Source organism: Ranitomeya variabilis, chromosome 7, assembly GCF_051348905.1.
Source record: "Ranitomeya variabilis isolate aRanVar5 chromosome 7, aRanVar5.hap1, whole genome shotgun sequence".
Taxonomy (NCBI): Eukaryota; Metazoa; Chordata; class Amphibia; order Anura; family Dendrobatidae; genus Ranitomeya; species Ranitomeya variabilis.
The window spans coordinates 105,359,892-105,379,067 of record NC_135238.1 but is presented as its reverse complement, the minus strand read 5'-3'; the positions used below and the strand labels follow the sequence as shown (position 1 = coordinate 105,379,067).

Below are 19,176 nucleotides of genomic sequence, written 5' to 3'. Positions count from 1 at the left end.
TGGCGGTGAAATGAATTCCTGCAGCGGCGCAGGGAGTGGTGGGCGGAGCCAACAGCCAGGGCAGGAGCACCAAGATGATGCCGGTGGGAGGAGCTCGCCGAGAGGATGATAGTCAGGCAGGAGAAAAGCCCGCCCGAGAAAAAAGGAAGTGGGCAGAGTCGCGGCACCGGAAGTAGGACCGGGCAGAAGCCGGGGCCTAAATTAGAGGCCGGCGACTGCCGGAGAAAGAAGCGGCGCCGGAGAAGATAGTGCGGTCGCCGGGAAAAAAAAAAAAAAAAGCAGTGCAGCTGCCTGCAAGGCCGCCGTGCCGGATTAGGAGACCGTGAGGCCGCCGGGGAAAAAAAGGAAGCACGGCAGCCTGCAAAGGGCCGCAGCGCGGAAACAGCGACGACCCCCGCCCCGTGCGCCTGCCGGTGGTAACGAGGAGGGGAAGCAACAACCGGGCCAAAGGAAGCCTGGAAAAAAAACTCTGTGCTCCCTGTAAAAAAAGAAATCCAGTGGCGCTGGTGGACGGAAGGGACCCCTTATTCAATTAAAACTCTGTGCCCCTTTACCAAATCTCATACTTCCCTAATCTGGGACGGGTGGGGATTATATGGAATACTCACCTCAAACATCACACGCCGTCCGTTACTAACCTCAATCCGGGGAAGGTATCAGACGTCCCGTGGGCGAGTGGGTGGGGGATGGAGCTAGGACCGGACTTCTAAGCACACTTGTGTTGGGGGTCTTGGCCCTGCTGTCGGATCTATGAGGATACGGGGTGGCAGTACACACCGTACTCATAGTCCATATTGTGGGATTACAGTTGTGACTGTTCAGACTGTATCCATCCAGTGAACTTGAAAGAAAACGACGCACATTGAGGTAGATATGGGTCTAAAGAAAGACCCGTTGTCCACCTCCTACTGCACCAAGCTAAGTTTCAGAATGCCAGTCGGTGGGGTGTACACTGCAGGAGGCGCTAACTTTTTTTGTGCATAGTGTCAGCCTCCTAGTGGCAGCAGCATACACCCATGGTTTCTGTGTCCCCCAATGAGGCGATAGAGAAATTGCTATAACTAATAAAGAGTTTTTTTAAAGTATTTACAGATCAAGCACTTTGCTACCTCACTTTATGGACTTCCAAAGGTCTCTTTGCCGACTGACTTTTGAGAGGATTTGCAAGAGAGGGACGTCGACCAAAGGACTAATCTCAGAAATATATAAGATTCTGGTTCTTCCTCAGGAAGGTAAATAACTAAAACATTCCTATATGTGCAGATGGGAGTCTATTTTGGGACAGGGGTTATCGCCTCAAAATTTGCAAATTTTTTGGGATACAGCAGCCAAATCCTCCATTTGCACTCTTTATAAGGAGAATCAGTATAAAATACTGATTGTCATGGTTAGGACAAGGTTGTCCTGTGCACTCAAGGGTTAATGTTCTTAGCCTCTCTTTCAAGATGGGAGGGCTATTTATACTTGCTCCTAACCTGGTATCCTTGTCAGCTATAGGTTTTTCTGCAGTCTGTATGATTGACCTCTGAAGTGTGTGCTGCTTGCTTTGTGTCTTACTGTCACCTGCTTTATTCGCTTTCCTGGATTTCTGACCCCTGGCTTGGCTTTTGACTATTCTCTGACTCTCCCTGTTGGTATCTTGTTATCTCCTGGCTTAGACCTCGGCTTGTTTCACTATTCTTTTATGCTTGCCCCTTCTCTGTTTCCCCAGCGTCTGGCTCCGCCCCCTACTCTGTCACATGATCGTAGGTCCTATTGCTTTACCTGATCACTCTGTCTCATGTGAAAGGTCCCGTTGGTGTTCATTTTAGTTACCCGGGTTTCTGACCTATCTTTGTTGCTGCTGGGTGCAGTTTCAACTGCAGCATTATTACCCGGGTATTGTGACACTGATGCTCTGGTATCACACCCCAGATCTCCTCCACAGACTGAACCCTTTAGGGTACTGTCTCACACTGGCACTTTGATCACTACGACGGTACGATTCGTGACGTTCCAGCGATATCCATACGATATCGCTGTGTCTGACACGCAGCAGCGATCAGGGACCCTGCTGAGAATCGTACGTCGTAGCAGATCGTTTGGAACTTTCTTTCGTCGCTGGATCTCCCGCTGTCATCGTTGGATCGGTGTGTGCGACACCGATCCAGCGATGTGTTCGCTTGTAACCAGGGTAAACATCGGGTTACTAAGGGCAGGGCCGCGCTTAGTAACCCGATGTTTACCCTGGTTACCATCGTAAATGTAACGTCACCGCTGTGCTCTGCTTTCACTTTACGGCCGGCAGTCAGTCAGTGCGGGAAGCAGACGGCAAGGGACCTGACGGACAACGGAATGTGAGTATGTACTGTTTGTTTTGTTTTTTGTAACCAGGGTAAACATCGGGTTACTAAGCGCGGCCCTGTGCTTAGTAACCCAATGTTTACCCTGGTTACCCGGGGACCTCGGCATCGTTGGTCGCTGGAGAGCTGTCTGTGTGACAGCTCCCCAGCGACCACACAACGACTTACCAACGATCACGGCCAGGTCGTATCACTGGTCGTGATCGTTGGTAAATTGTTTTGTGAGACAGTACCCTTACTCTCAAACTTGTGTTGACGTTGTGGCTCTGATGTGGGCACTCAATTCCATATTTTTTGGTCTTGTCCGGTGATCACAGTTTTTTGGGAGGAACTGAGACTGTTAACCCCTTTCTGCCATTGGATGGAATAGTACATCAGATGGCAGAACTCCTGCTTTGATGCGGGCTCCGGCGGTGAGCCTGCATCAAAGCCGGGACTTGTCAGCTGTTTTGAACAGCTGACATGTGCCCGCAATAGGGCATTTAACTAGTTAAATGCCTAGTTAAGCTAGTTAAATGCCTAGTTAACTAGGTTAACTAGTTAACGCACTTCCGGCTGGAAATGCGCGCAGCGGTGACCCCCATCACGTGATTTGGGGTCATCGGCGAGTCGGCATGACAATCAGAGGTCTCCTTGAGACCTCTATGATAGTTGATGCCGGATTGCTGTGAACGCCACACCGGGGTCGGCGCTCATAGCAATGCTGTAATTCTACTACATAGAGGCGATCTGAGCATCGCCTCTTTGTAGCATAGTCAATCAAGGTGTGCCAGCTTCTAACCTCTCATGGAGGCTATTGAAGCATGGCAAAAGTAAAAAAAAAAATAAAAAAAAAGGTTTTTAAAAATATATATATATAAAAAAAAAATATATAAAAGTTCAAATCACCCCATTAAAAAAAAAATATCAAACCTACACGTATTTGGTATCAATAAAAAAAGGATTAACCTGATCGCTAAATGGCATAGTGAGAAAAAAATTCAAAACGCCAGAATTTTTGCATTAAAATGCAGTAACGGGCGATCAAAAGAACGTATCTGCACCCAAATGGAATCACTAAAAATGTCAGCTCGGCACACAAAATAAGCCCTCACCCAACCCGAGATCACGAAAAATGGAGACGCGACGGGTATCTGATAATTGCGCAATTTTTTTTTTTGTTTGTTTAGCAAAGTTTGGAATTTTTTTTCACCACTTAGATAAAAAGAACCTAGACATGTTTGGTGTCTATGAACTCAATCTGGAGAACCATATTAGCAGGTCAGTTTCAGCATTTAGTGAACCTAGCAAAAAAGCCAACCAAAAAACAAGTGTGGGATTGCACTTTGTTTGCGATTTCACCGCACTTGAAATATTTTTTCCCCGTTTTCTAGTAAACGACATGGTAAAACCAATGACGTCGTTCAAAAGTACAACTCATCCCGCAAAATATAAGCTCTCACATGGCCATATTGATGGAAAAAAATAAAATAAAAGTTATGGCTCTGGGGAGGAGGGGAGCGTAAAAAGAAAAAAGCTCTGGGGGTTAATCTTCGGGGTTCTTTATGTGGAGGTGGGGCTTGACCTGACAATTTTTCTGTTAACCCCTTAGTGACGGAGCCAAATTTTTTAAATCTGACCAGTGTCACTTTATGTGGTATTAACTCTGGAACGCTTCAACAAATCCCATAGATTTTGAAACTGTTTTTTCGTGACACATACTTTATGAATATGGTAAATTTAGGCTGATATATTTTGTTTATTTATAAAAAAATATCAGAAATTTGAGAAAAATGTTAAAAAATTAGCAATTTTCAAACTTTGAATGATTATTCCTTTAATCCAGATAGTCATACCACAGCAAAACATTAATAAATAACATTTCCCAAATGCCTGCTTTACATCAGCACCATTTGGAAAATGTTATTTTATCTTGTTAGCATTTGGGGAGGTTTGAAAATGTAGTATTAATTTTTCATTTTTTCAAGTAAATTACAAAATTTATTTTTTAAGGGTCCTATCCATGTTGAATTGACTTTAGGGGTCCTATATATTGGAAAACCTCCAAAAGTTATACCATTTTATAAACAGCACCCCCTGACATATTGAAAACTGCAGTCAGGTAGTTTATTAACCCTTCAGGTGATTTTCAGAAATTAATGCAAAGTGGCATGACAAATGAAAATGTATATTTTTACCACCTAAATTCCAATAACATCTGAGCAGGTTATAACAGCTGGCAGACTAAGGCCGCTATTTGATCGTGAATTGCAATGTCAAACAACAGGACCACACAATCATGATCTGAGGGCACAGATTGGGATAAAGAGGAAGCCCCCACACTCTGTTAACCATTTATATGTAGTCACTATTGACACTCAGCATCTAAAGGGTTAAACAGATTTGGACGGTGCAAACACTTATCATGGCTGATGCAGCAAGTTGTCAGCTATAGTGTACAGCCGACAGCTGCTGGATTGTCAGCTGTATGGGGATCCTATTCTCTTATATCTCAGGTCAGTTAAAAGGCGTATTGGCTGTCATTAAGGGGTTAAATATTTCCCCTAAAGGGATGGGGGGGGGGGGGGGGGGGGGGAAACAAATCAGCCAAGCTGTTATGTATCCTTACAGCGGTGAGGTGTTTGATCACCCTTAACTGGAAGCAGATATCTCCTCCTTCACATCAGCACTTCCTGAATAGAATTAATGACATCTGTAGGATGGAATATATGACGGATCTTTTGGGAGCGAGAGTGGATGGATTTGACTCAGTTTGGGCACTGTGTGATTACTTCTGGGTTCAGAGAAATGGTTAGACCATCTTTTAAATATTTGGATATTTCGGATCCCTCACTTTCCCTTCGATGTGTGTCTTGTCCTTTTGTCCGTCTATATGAGGTTCATCCCTACTGTATTCAGGACATTTTGCATTTGTTTGTTTTTTGTCTGTTTCTTGCTGGATGATCTTTGCTAGGGTATGATATGGGAATAAAGGTGCCCAGTTTGGCTTGGTATAGTCACTAATCAATGGTTCATTGTATAATTTATTTATGGGTATCCCATTATAAGGGGTTTCTCCCTCTACTGTTTTTTACATTACCTTGTCAATGTAATATCTCTAATCTCTTATGTTTTTGTATGTATCTGTCTGTCAGAACTCATGTACATTTGTTAAAAATTTATATAACTTTAATAAAAATTTACAATTAAAAAAAAAATCAAGTCACCAAACTTACCACGCTCCGTTTTAGGAGTTTCATCCCATCTATTTTTACGAGCACTAGAAGTTGCTCCTCCATGGCCTGGTGTTGCGTGTCCTGGAGTATCCCCACGACCAGGGGTTGCTGCTCCAGCAGGAGTATGGCTCGGAGTAGGATCCCAAATTTTTGATCCAGGTGTAGCTCCAGGAGTTTCATTTCCTTTAGCACGGCCTGGGGTTTCATCCCACCTCAGTGAAGGTGTGTGCCCAGGAGTCTAACGCAAAAAAAATATAAAGTAAAAAAACAGAATTAATAATGTAAAAACAAAAAAATTCTGAAATATGTTAGTAATGCTATACTTCATGAAATAAAGTAATTAGATTAAGTACAACGACCTCGGCTTGGTCCCAGCTGGAAACCTTCTTTGGGGTTGACCCTGGTGTTTGGTCTGTCTGATCCCATCGTCGCTTGCGCTTTGAAGGTGGCTGAGATGCAGAGGCAGTAGATCCATTGACCACTTTTAAATCACCAGACTTTGCCTTTTCTGCTAGCTGTTGATGGATCTCACGCTACAAATGTGAACAGAAGAAAAATAGAATTAGATTTACCGGTAATTCGGTTTATAACAACCTACACGACAGCACACAGGAGGATGTAATCTTATCCTAAGGCTGGAGTCACACACCATGTATAAAAAAAAAACGGTCCGATTTTGTCTGCCGAGAATGGTACAAATGTTCTCCGTATGGTGATCCGTGTGCAATGCCAGGATGCGTTTTTTTCCTCAAAAAAGTATCCGTGTGTCATCCGTATGGTGAGATTTTCTCACACACTTGCAAAATGAGCAAATAATGGCTGAGCCTTTCCTGTCACCTGCCCAATGCCTGAGAATTTCACGCAAGTCACACGCATGGTCCATGTGCTGTGCGATTTTTTCTCGCACCCATAGACTTGCATTGGCGTTTCTCGGCTGAGATACGCGGACAATCGCAGCATGCTGCGATTTCACTCGCAAGTATAATACGGACGAGAAAAAAACTGGATGATGGGGGCTGCCACATTAACATTGGTCCGAGTGCTATGCAATTTTTTATCGCTTAGCACTCGACCGTATTAAGCTGTAGTGTGACCCCGGCCTAATAGGGACAGGAAACACGTAAGAGGTCAAATAGCCCGTCCCACCTCCATTCCCCAGTGTTGTTATAAAGGACCACAATAGTATGAAAACTTAACTGTATTTATTACTACTAGATCCAATAATTGAGTAGAGGGGTGGGAATTACCCGTGCTGTCGTGGTAGGTTATTAGAAACCGAATTACCGGTAAGTCTAATTCTATTTTCTCTAATAACCCTCACGACAGCAGACAGGAGGAATACCAAAAACTAATGCTTTAGGGAGGGACAACTACCTGGAGAATCTCTCCCCCAAATGATAGATTTCTAACGGACGTTAAATCAAGTCTATAATCCTATACAATAATCACCACTTGGACAGCCGCTGGAAGTCCCCGAATCCCATAAGGCACCGCGGCAGTATCACTTGTGCCTGTGTAAGTGACATACAGGGTGTCCAGCGGTTTCTGGCTGATGCTGTGGGTGTCTCCAGTGCCAGCGGTGCTGCCCGGGGCTCTGCAGACATTTTACGACAGGCCAGAGCCCCAGCACTTCCACAGTTCCATGTGCGGTGGTCTCCCAGGGAATATGGCCGTCGCCAGATGCGGCGAATGCGCAGATGGTGATCTCGGGACCAAGATCTCGAGAGATGAGATTTCAGGGCTGAGATCTCATCTCTCGAGATCTTTGTGCCGAGATCACCATATGCGCATGCGCCGCCTCCGCCACATTCCCAGAGACCATGGAACCGTGGAAGTGGCCCCCTGGCCAGATTGCCCTCATGTGCGGCGGGCAGGGAGCAATCCCTGCAGCTCCGCTGCCTGCAAAGAGAAAATGGCAGCGGAGCGGAGCTGCAGGGAATGGATCCGTCCTGCTTCCTGTCTCACACAGCAGTGGCTGAATGACAACATCATTCAGCGACGCAGCTGTGCGAGACAGGAAGCTGCCGGCGTGCGGCTTCAGGATAGGATACCGTGCGCTGATGTGAGACATCTCCTGTCTTCGTCACAGCTGCTCCTCCTCCTGGCTCGTCCAGTCTGGCGCTAGATCACCCCCTTCTCCCTGCACACACTTCCAGCTTATGCAGAATGGCGTCTGCACACCCATGGCTGGAAGGAAGCTGCAGCTGTGTGCCAGACCTTAATCACCCCCTGAACAGGAGGTAAAGAACTATCTGAATGTGACGGATTGTTTAGCAGAGTAAAGAGGGGAGGGCAGGGGCTGCAGTCAGACTAGAAGCAGTGATTTACTGACTGTGATCCCCCCCCACCCTCCTTTTCCCCGATTAGGAAATAAAAAAAATACACATCTTTGATATCACTACATTAGTAATGGCGTGGCATGGTCATAGTGTGGCGGTAATTCTACCTTGTATGTGGTATTATTTGGTCACTATGTGGTGATAATGTGGTCTGGTCAGTGTGGCAGTATTTGTCTGATGTAAAATACTGACCAAATACTGCTAGTGTGACGGCAGCCTTATACTTCTCCTCTAATTGTTCCACTCCTGACTTTGTCAAAACAAAAGCTGCAGGCTATGTATGTGATCTGGTGTTTGATGGGAACTGTTAATGTGATTGGTGAGGACGTGGCGCAGAAGTGGAGTTTTTACAAGAGTGGGCGATGGGACTGTGGAAGGTTCGAGGTGTGGAGGCGGATGGTGGCAGTGGAAAGGACAATGAGGGTGGTGGGGAGGAAGAAATGATGGAGGTGGTGGAATGGGCAATAATGGGGTGGTTGGGAGAAAGCAATGCTGGAGGTGGTTAAGATGGCAATCAAGGGGGTGGGGGAGAGGGCAATAATGGGATGCGGGGGAGGAGCACAATGAGGGGTGTAGGGGATTGGGATGAGAGGAAGGGGGATTGGGATGGGCAGAAGGGGGATTTATAACGGATTTAGGAACAGGGGGAGGTGGAGGAAGACGTTATTAATTATGTCTAACACTGTCCCTTAGTATAAAGTGTACTCACTTATGTATAGCACAGTCACCTTAGTATATAGTGTACTCACTTAAGTTTAGCACAGTCCTTTAGTGTATAGTGTTCTCACTTATTATGTATAAAACCATCCTTAGTTACATAGTTTCCTCTTGTTATGTATAACACAGTCCCTTATTACGTACCATCCTCTAGTTATATATGATACCCTCCTATATTATATAGCTTCCTCTGCTGTTATGTACAGTGCTGTCTCTTACATAGTGTATTCTTGATATTTTTGTTATTCACAGCGCCTTCTTTTATTACCTAGTCCCCTCTTGTTAGATATAAAATTACTACTGATGGAGGAGCCCGTGACCAGACTACCAGTCGATCAGCTCCTCCTTTAGAAAAAGAAGCTTTCCCATGCTCCATCAGCCATCATTGCATTATACAGCTAACAAGACAGGATGGTATGCAATAAAAAAGAGCTCTATAAAATCCAATATGTAAGGGATGGTGCAGTACATAATGTAAAAAAAAAATCGGAACAGCACCAAACACAGTACCTTAAAGTGCACGCATCCCCAGCCAGCAATCTCAGAAGGCTCCTTGAAATAGTAGTAAAAAAAAAGGGGGAAACAGCACAGCAGACTTCCAGAAAAAAAAAATGTGATGTTTATTGCCCAAATGGCGTGGCGACATTTCGGATACAATCCATTCTTGTATCGGATTGTATCCGAAACGTTGGCAAGCCATTTGGGCAGTAAACAAATAAAATTGCGTATATATATATATATATATATATATATATATATATATATATATATATATATATATATATATATATATATATATATATATATATATATATATATATATATATGTATATATATTCTAGCGCATAGAGTATTCTAGAATATGTATGTACTATATAACACAGCCCGCGCAGTATATAACACAGCCCGCGCAGTATATAACACAGCCCGCGCAGTATATAACACAGCCCGCGCAGTATATAACACAGCCCGCGCAGTATATAACACAGCCCGCGCAGTATATAACACAGCCCGCGCAGTATATAACACAGCCCGCGCAGTATATAACACAGCCCGCGCAGTATATAACACAGCCCGCGCAGTATATAACACAGCCCGCGCAGTATATAACACAGCCCGCGCAGTATATAACACAGCCCGCGCAGTATATAACACAGCCCGCGCAGTATATAACACAGCCCGCGCAGTATATAACACAGCCCGCGCAGTATATAACACAGCCCGCGCAGTATATAACACAGCCCGCGCAGTATATAACACAGCCCGCGCAGTATATAACACAGCCCGCGCAGTATATAACACAGCCCGCGCAGTATATAACACAGCCCGCGCAGTATATAACACAGCCCGCGCAGTATATAACACAGCCCGCGCAGTATATAACACAGCCCGCGCAGTATATAACACAGCCCGCGCAGTATATAACACAGCCCGCGCAGTATATAACACAGCCCGCGCAGTATATAACACAGCCCGCGCAGTATATAACACAGCCCGCGCAGTATATAACACAGCCCGCGCAGTATATAACACAGCCCGCGCAGTATATAACACAGCCCGCGCAGTATATAACACAGCCCGCGCAGTATATAACACAGCCCGCGCAGTATATAACACAGCCCGCGCAGTATATAACACAGCCCGCGCAGTATATAACACAGCCCGCGCAGTATATAACACAGCCCGCGCAGTATATAACACAGCCCGCGCAGTATATAACACAGCCCGCGCAGTATATAACACAGCCCGCGCAGTATATAACACAGCCCGCGCAGTATATAACACAGCCCGCGCAGTATATAACACAGCCCGCGCAGTATATAACACAGCCCGCGCAGTATATAACACAGCCCGCGCAGTATATAACACAGCCCGCGCAGTATATAACACAGCCCGCGCAGTATATAGCAATGTGGGCACCATATCCCTGTTAAAAAAAGATTTAAAATAAAAAAGTTATATACTCACCTTCTGGCGGCCTCCGGATCCAGCCCAGGCGTTTAGCGTTGCTCCTCGCGACGCTCTGGTCCCAGTGATGCTTTGCGGCAATAACACGTGATGATGTAGCGGTCTCACGAGGCCTGACTCCAGGGCGGTCTTGAGTGTCTGTGTAGAGAGCTGTGTAACTTACTCTCTGGGGAGGTTAGGAGGTAAAATTCTATTCTCACCCCCTCCTGGATGGATCTTAGGACCCATGGGTTGGTGGATATGTCCTGCCATTTTGGAAGGAAGTGAGAAATGCGACCTCCTACTTTTCTCTGAGCGTCATGGTTTTCTTCGACGATGGTCCTGGGAGAGAAAAATATTTCTGCCCCGGCCTCCTTTGGGGTAGCTCCATCTTCCTGTCTTTCCTTTGCCTCTGTAATGGGAAGGCTGCACGTGTGGGGGCCGAAAGGATCTCTTTTTGGCACTCTTTTTGGTATTCTTCGGCTCCGGTAACAACTACGTTCTGTCTGAAACCTTCTCCAATAACTCATTCAATGACGGCCTAAACACATATTTCTCTAACCTCTAAATCCCATTGGACGTACTATCCCGTCAAGGTGACCTGGGACTTAATTTCCAGAGACGAGAGAGTACGTCATAGCGATCGGCCGCGCTCACGGGGAAAGCGCGGCCGAATGTCAGCTATCGCAGCTGACATCCGGCACTATGCGCCAGGAGCGGTCACGGACCGCCCCTGGCATATTAACCCCCGGCACACTGCAATCAAACATGATCGCAGCGATCCGGGGGCATAGGGAAGCATCGCGCAGGGAGAGGGCTCCCTGCGGGCTTCCCTGAGACCCTCGGTAGAAGGCGATGTGCTCACCTTGTACCGAGCATCTCCTCCCTGCTGGCCCCGGATCCAAAATGGCCGTGGTGCTGCATTCGGGACCTGCAGGGAGGTGGCTTACCAGCGCCTGCTCAGAGCAAGCTGATCTGACACAGTGCTCTGCAAAGTGTCAGATCAGCGATCTGACCCTATAACATGAGGGGTTAGGGCTGGGGTTAGGGCTGGGGTTAGGGCTGGGGTTAGGGCTGGGGTTAGGGCTGGGGTTAGGGCTGGGGTTAGGGCTGGGGTTTACCGTATTTTTCCGACCATAAGACGCACTTTTTTTCCCTCCAAATTTGGGAGGAAAGTGTGGGTGCGTCTTATGGTACGGATGTAGCATGTGGGGAGGGGGGCAGCAGTGAGTGGGATCGCACGGTTATCCCACTTCAGGATGTCCCTGCTGCCCCAAATCAGAGCTGGGGAAGCCATGTGGTCCCGATGATTAAGTGCAGTGAATATTCATTAGCAGCTCCCCGCCCACCGAAGCTGATCGGTGAGCCGGGAGCAGCAAATGAATGCTGCACTTAAGCAGGGACAAGCATGGCTTCCCCAGCTGATCCCTGCAACTGCTGGGGAGATTTGGGTGTCTGGGGGAGGAGGAGGCAGCAGCAGCAGGGGCCAGGAGATCGCTGCATACCTGCCTGGGCTGGAGGAGTGCTGTGCAGGAGGACCTGTGTGATGTCAGGAGTGGGCAGGCTGGAGCATCACATGGCAGATCAGAGCCCTCCCTCTTCTTGACATCATCACAGGTCCTTCAGGCTCTCCACTAGAATCTGCTGGCTTCCATTACCTGTGCTGTGGAGAGGCAACAAGAGGGAGGGCTCTGTGTGTGCAGTCATGGGATGCTTTTACCTCACCACAGTGGCTGGCTGCCACAATTAAGAGGTTAGTCTTTACAAAACACAATAAAGCACTCTGCCACTCCTTTGGTGAACTATAACTCCCAGCATGTCATAGGATCTGCAGGACATGCTGGGAGTTATAGTTCTCCCATGGGATTTTAAAGCAGCACTCCAGTGTTATTTTGCAGTGCTGGAGTGGTGCTTTCAATATAAGCCCTGTGCCCCCATTCTTATACTCACCCTCCAGCATCTTCATATAGTACTTCACAGACACCACACTGGTCCCGCAGCTTCCAACATAATAACATACTATTATATGTAATAACACCACATATAATAGTATGTAATTTATGTTAATATATTACCACATTTTTTTGCTTCAAATATTTTTTTTCCCCTATTTTCCACCTCTAAAACCTGGGTGCGCCTTATAGTCCGGTGCGTCCTATAGTCCGAAAAATACGGTACATTTACAGTTGGTTGATTAGGGTTAGGGGGGGTGTCAGGGTTAGGGTTATGGTTGGGATTAGGGGTGTGGTTAGGGTTGGGATTAGGGGTGTATTTGGGTTAGGGTTTCAGTTAGAATTGGGGGTTTCCACTGTTTAGACACAGGGCTCTCCAAACGTGACATGGCGTCTTTTCTTAATTCCAGCCAATTCTGCATTGAAAAAGTAAAACAGTGCTCCTTCCCTTCCGAGCTCTCCCGTGCGCCCAAACAGGGGTTTACCCCAACATATAGGGTATCAGCATACTCAGGACAAATTGGACAACTTTTGGGGTCCAATTTATCTTCTTACCCTTGGGAAAATAAAAATTTTGGGGGCTAAAAAAACATTTTTGTGGGACAAAAATTGTTTTTTTATTTTGACGGCTCTGCGTTATAAACTGTAGTGAAATACTTGGGGGTACAAAGTTCTCAACAACTTTTGGGGTCCAATTTCTCCTGTTACCCTTGGGAATATACAAAAACGGGGCCTAAAAAATCATTTTTGTGGAGGAAAAAAAAGATTTTTTATTTTCACGGCTCTGCGTTATAAATTGTAGTGAAACACTTGGGGGTTCAAAGTTCTCACACCACATCTAGATAAGTTCCTTGGGGGGGGGGGTCTATTTTCCAATATGCGGTCACTTGTAGGGGGTTTCTACTGTTTAGGTACATCAGGGGCTCTGCAAATCCAACGTGACGCCTGTAGACCAATCCATCTAAGTCTGCATTCCAAATGCAGCTCCTTCCTTCCGAGCTCTGCCATGCGCCCAAGCGGTGGTTCCCCCACACATATGGGGTATCAATGTACTCAGGACAAATTGGACAACTTTTGGGGACCAATTTCTTCTGGTAACCTTGGGAAAATAAAAAATTGGGGGCAAAAAGTTCATTTTTGTGAAAAAAAATATTTTTTATTTTTACGGCTCTACATTATAAACTTCTGTGAAGCACTTGGTGGGTCAAAGTGCTCACCACACATTTAGAGGAGTTCCTTAGGGGGTCTACTTTCCAAAATGGTGTCACTTGTGGGGGGGTTCAATGTTTAAGCACATTAGTGGCTCTCCTAACGCAACATGGCATCCCATCTCAATTCCAGCCAATTTTACACTGAAAAGTCAAATGGAGCTCCTTCCCTTCCGAGCTCTGCCATGCGCCCAAACAGTGGTTCACCCCCACATATGGGGTATCAGGGTACTCAGAACAAATTGTACAACAACTTTTGGGGTCCATTTTCTCTTGTTACCCTTGGTAAACTAAAACAAATTGGAGCTGACTTTAATTTTTTGTGAAAAAAAATTAAAATGTTATTTTTTTTTTTTTTTAAACATTCCAAAAATTCCTGTGAAACACCTGAAGGGTTAATAAACTTCTTGAATGTGGTTTTGAGTACCTTGAGGGGTGCAGTTTTTAGAATTATTAATGGATAGGTGTCATAATTGACGCCTCTCCATTATTAATCTGGCTTAATGTCACCTTACAATAGCAAGATGACATTAACCCTTCATTACCCCATATCCCACCGCTACGCGGGAGTGGGAAGAGAGTGGCCAAGTGCCAGAATAGGCGCATCTTCCAGATGTGCCATTTCTGGGGTGGCTGGGAGCAGATGTTTTTAGCCAGGGGGGCAATAACCATGGACCTTCTCTAGGCTATTAATATCTGCCCTCAGTCACTGGCTTTTACCACTCTGGCGGAGAAAATTGCGCGGGAGCCCACGCCAATTTTTTCAGCGATTTAACCCTTTATTTTACAAGCTACAGCGCTCAAATTTTGCACATACACACTACTAACATTAGTAGTGTGGAATATGCAAAAAAAAAAGGGGATATGAGATGGTTTACTGTTACAAACCATGTCTCATATGTCGGGTTTGTGAAGGAGAAAGAAAAAGCCGGCAATTGAATTACCGGCTTTTCACATATCTCGCGCTGAATTAAATATAAATACAGAAAAATAAATATATATATATATATATATATATATATATATATATATATATATATATATATATATATATATATATATATATATATATATATATATATATATATATATATATATATATATATATATATATATATATATATACATATACACACATACATATATATATATATATATACACATACAGTGCCTAAAAGTAGTATTCAAAACCCCGGCAGATTTAGCAGGTTTAATAAGATGCAAATAAGTTAGAGCCTTCAAACTTCAAACAAGAGCAGGATTTATTAACAGATGCATAAATCTTACAAACCAAAAAGTTTTGTTGCTCAGTTAAATTTTTATAAATTTTAAACATAAAAGTGTGGGTCAATTATTATTCAACCCCTAGGTTTAATATTTTGTGGAATAACCTTTGTTTGCAATTACAGCTAATAATCGTCTTTTATAAGACCTGATCAGGCCGGCACAGGTCTCTGGAGTTATCTTGGCCCACTCCTCCATGCAGATCTTCTCCAAGTTATCTAGGTTCTTTGGGTGTCTCATGTGGACTTTATTCTTGAGCTCCTTCCACAAGTTTTCAATTGGGTTAAGGTCAGGAGACTGACTATGCCACTGCAACACCTTGATTTTTTGCCTCTTGAACCAGGCCTTGGTTTTCTTGGCTGTGTGCTTTGGGTCGTTGTCTTGTTGGAAGATGAAATGACGACCCATCTTAAGATCCTTGATGGAGCAGCGGAGGTTCTTGGCCAAAATCTCCAGGTAGGCCGTGCTATCCATCTTCCCATGGATGCGGACCAGATGGCCAGGCCCCTTGGCTGAGAAACAGCCCCACAGCATGATGCTGCCACCACCACGCTTGACTGTAGGGATGGTATTCTTGGGGTCGTATGCAGTGCCATCCAGTCTCCAAACGTCACGTGTGTGGTTGGCACCAAAGATCTCGATCTTGGTCTCATCAGACCAGAGAACCTTGAACCAGTCAGTCTCAGAGTCCTCCAAGTGATCATGAGCAAACTGTAGACGAGCCTTGACATGACGCTTTGAAAGTAAAGGTACCTTACGGGCTCGTCTGGAACGGAGACCATTGCGGTGGAGTACGTTACTTATGGTATTGACTGAAACCAATGTCCCCACTGCCATGAGATCTTCCCGGAGCTCCTCCCTTGTTGTCCTTGGGTTAGCCTTGACTCTTCGGACAAGCCTGGCCTCGGCACGGGAGGAAACTTTCAAAGGCTGTCCAGGCCGTGGAAGGCTAACAGTAGTTCCATAAGCCTTCCACTTCCGGATGATGCTCCCAACAGTGGAGACAGGTAGGCCCAACTCCTTGGAAAGGGTTTTGTACCCCTTGCCAGCCTTGTGACCCTCCACGATCTTGTCTCTGATGGCCTTGGAATGCTCCTTTGTCTTTCCCATGTTGACCATGTACGAGTGCTGTTCACAAGTTTGGGGAGGGTCTTAAATAGTCAGAAAAGGCTGGAAAAAGAGATAATTAATCCAAACATGTGAAGCTCATTGTTCATTGTGCCTGCACTACTTCTTAATACTTTAGGGGAACCAAACAAACAGAATTCTGGTGGGTTGAGGGGTTGAATAATAAATGACCCTCTGAAACAACTTTTCACAATTTAAAAAAAAAATAAACAAAGAAATAACATTATTTTGTGCTGCAGTGCATTTCACACTTCCAGGCTGATCTACAGTCCAAATGTCACAATGCCAAGTTAATTCCAAATGTGTAAACCTGCAGGGGGTTGAATACTACTTGTAGGCACTGTATATATATATATATATACATACACACATATATATATATATATACACATACACACATACACACACATATACACATACATACACACATATACATACTGTACATATGTTTTAACGAACATTTGAGCACATAAATCCATTAGATGTCGGTTTTGCAAGCCTGCGTGAAAATATCGCAGTACGGATGCCATACGGATTACATATGGAGGATGCTATGCGCAAAATACGCTGACACGCCCTGCCTACGGATGACATACGGATCACTATTTTGGGAACATTTCTGCGTATTACGGCCATAAAAAACGGACCGTATTTACATACGCTGTGTGAGACGCCGGCCTAAGGCCGCTATTTACTCATGAATTGCCAGGGCAAATATCAGGACCACACCATCATGATCTGAGGGCACCAATTTGGATAAAGAGAAAGCCCCCCACACTCTGTTAACCATCTATATGATGCAGTCACTATTGACAGCAGCATCTAAGGGGTTAAACTGATATGGACGGTGCAAACACTGATCGTGGCTGATACAGTACGTTGTCAGCTATAGTGGACAGCCGACAGCTGCTGGATTGTCACCTGTATGGGGAGGCTATTCTCTGATCTCAGGTCAGTTAAAAGACGTATTTGGCGGTCATTAAGGGGTTAAAATGCAATAACGGGCGATCAAAAGAACGTATCTACACCAAAAAAGTATCATTAAAAATGTCAGCTCGGCGCACAAAAAATAAGCCCTCATCCATCCCCAGATCACGAAAAATGGAGACGCTACGGGTATCGGAAAATTGCGCACTAATTTAAAAAAATTTTTAGCAAAGTTTGTTTTTTTTTTTTTGTTTTTTTTTTACCACTTAAGAAAAAAATAACCTAGGCATGTTTGGTTTCGATTAACTCGTAATGACCTGGAGAATCAAAATGGCAGGTCAGTTTTAGCATTTAGTGAACCTAGCACAAAAGCCAAACAAAAAAAACAAGTGTGGGATTGCACTTTTTAGGGGGTTAAAAGGGGTTTTCTTAGCAAAAAAATAAAAAAATAAAAGAATGATCTGGTTGTTGCAGTAATTAATCTACAAACCACTGTTAACTTTACTTTTATTATTTTTAGCTCATCTTCAACCCTTCACCATCATCCTTATGGTTGGTTGGACTACATTTTCAAGGCGGCAGAGCTATAGCTGACCCACAGCTCCCTGGTTCACCACACTTCGCAGTCGCCCGCTCCACCCACAAAGATCCATCCTAAAATTACTATGCAGTCTCAAGATTTATAAATTCTTGCAAATTTCTCCTTCCTTACAAAACTTCAACTTTAACTGTTAGCTGACATCCTAATACTCTTCTGCAGTCTCTGCTGCCATTGTCTGGCTCAGTTTATGTAGGTACTTTAAGGAAGCCGAATCATGTGTATTCTTAACCCCTTCACGACCTTGCCCTTTTCCGTTTTTGCGTTCTCGTTTTTCACTCCCCTCCTTCCCAGAGCCATAACTTTTTTATTTTTCTGTCAACAAGGCCATGTGAGGGCTTGTTTTTTGCGGGACAAGTTGCACATTAGAACGATATCATTGGTTTTAGCAAGTCGTGTACTAGAAAACGGGAAAAAAAATTCCAAGTGCGGTAAAATTGCAAAAAAAGTGCAATCCCACACTTGTTTTTTGTTTGGATTTTTTGCTAGGTTCACTAAATGCTAAAACTGACCTGCCACTGTGATTCTACAGGTGATTATGAGTTCATAGACACCAAACTTGTCCAAGTTACGTTTTAGCTAAGTGGTAAAAAATAAATGCCAAACTTTGCTAAAAAAAAATAAATAAATAAATAAAAATCTGCGCAATTTTCCAATACCCGTAGCATCTCCATTTTTTCGTGATCTGGGGTCAGGTGAGGGCTTATTTTTTTGCGTGCCCAGCTGAAGTTTTTAATGATACCATTTTGGTGCAGATACGTTCTTTTGATTGCCCGTTATTGCATTTTAATGCAATTTAGTGGCGACCAAAAAAAAGCAATTCTGGCGTTTCTAATTTTTTTTCTTGCTACGCTGTTTAGCAATCAGCTTAATTTATTTATTGATAGATCGGGTGATTCTGAACATGGCGATACCAAATATGTGTAGGTTTGATTTTTTTATTTTATTGTTTTATTTTGAATGAGGCGAAAGGGGGGGGGTGATTTTAATTTACCGTACTTTTGCCATGCTTCAATAGCCTCTTTGGAAGGCTAGAAGCTGGCATAGCCTGATCGGCTCTGCTACATAGCAGCGATCATGAGATCGCTCCTATGTAGCTGATTTACAGGTTTGCTATGAGTGCCGACCACAGGGTGGCGCTCACAGCATGCCAGCATCAGTAACCTCTGGTTACTATGCCGACACATCGCTGACCCCCGATCATGTGGCGGGGGGTCGGCGTGCGATCATTTCCGGCCCGACAGCCGGAACCACCTGTTAAATGCCGCTGTCAGCATTTGACAGCGGCATTTAACTAGTTAACAGTGGCGGCTGAATCGCTTTTTCACCCGCCGATATTGCGGGCACATGTCAGCTGTTCAAAACAGCTGACATGTCCCGGCTTTGATGTGGGCTCAGCGCTAAAGGATGTTCGGACAGCAAAAAAAAAAAAAAAAACCCGCTGCAAGAAAAGCAGTAAAAAAGCCAGCAAAACATGCGTTAAGGCTACTTTCACACTAGCGTCGTGCACTGCACGTCG

General features: G+C 44.7%; 1 protein-coding gene across 3 annotated transcripts in view; it reads right to left on the bottom strand.

Moving 5' to 3' along the window:
- SF3B1 (splicing factor 3b subunit 1) overlaps window positions 1–19,176 on the bottom strand; it is a 460,811-nt gene that overhangs the window by 292,803 nt on the left and 148,832 nt on the right. For all 3 annotated transcript variants that reach the window (XM_077275636.1, XM_077275635.1, XM_077275638.1), the window contains 2 exons: window positions 5,914–6,090; window positions 5,558–5,795 (listed from right to left, as the gene is read on the bottom strand). In XM_077275636.1, coding sequence (XP_077131751.1) covers window positions 5,558–5,795; window positions 5,914–6,090 — 415 coding nt within the window. The remainder of the gene's footprint in view (window positions 1–5,557; window positions 5,796–5,913; window positions 6,091–19,176) is intronic.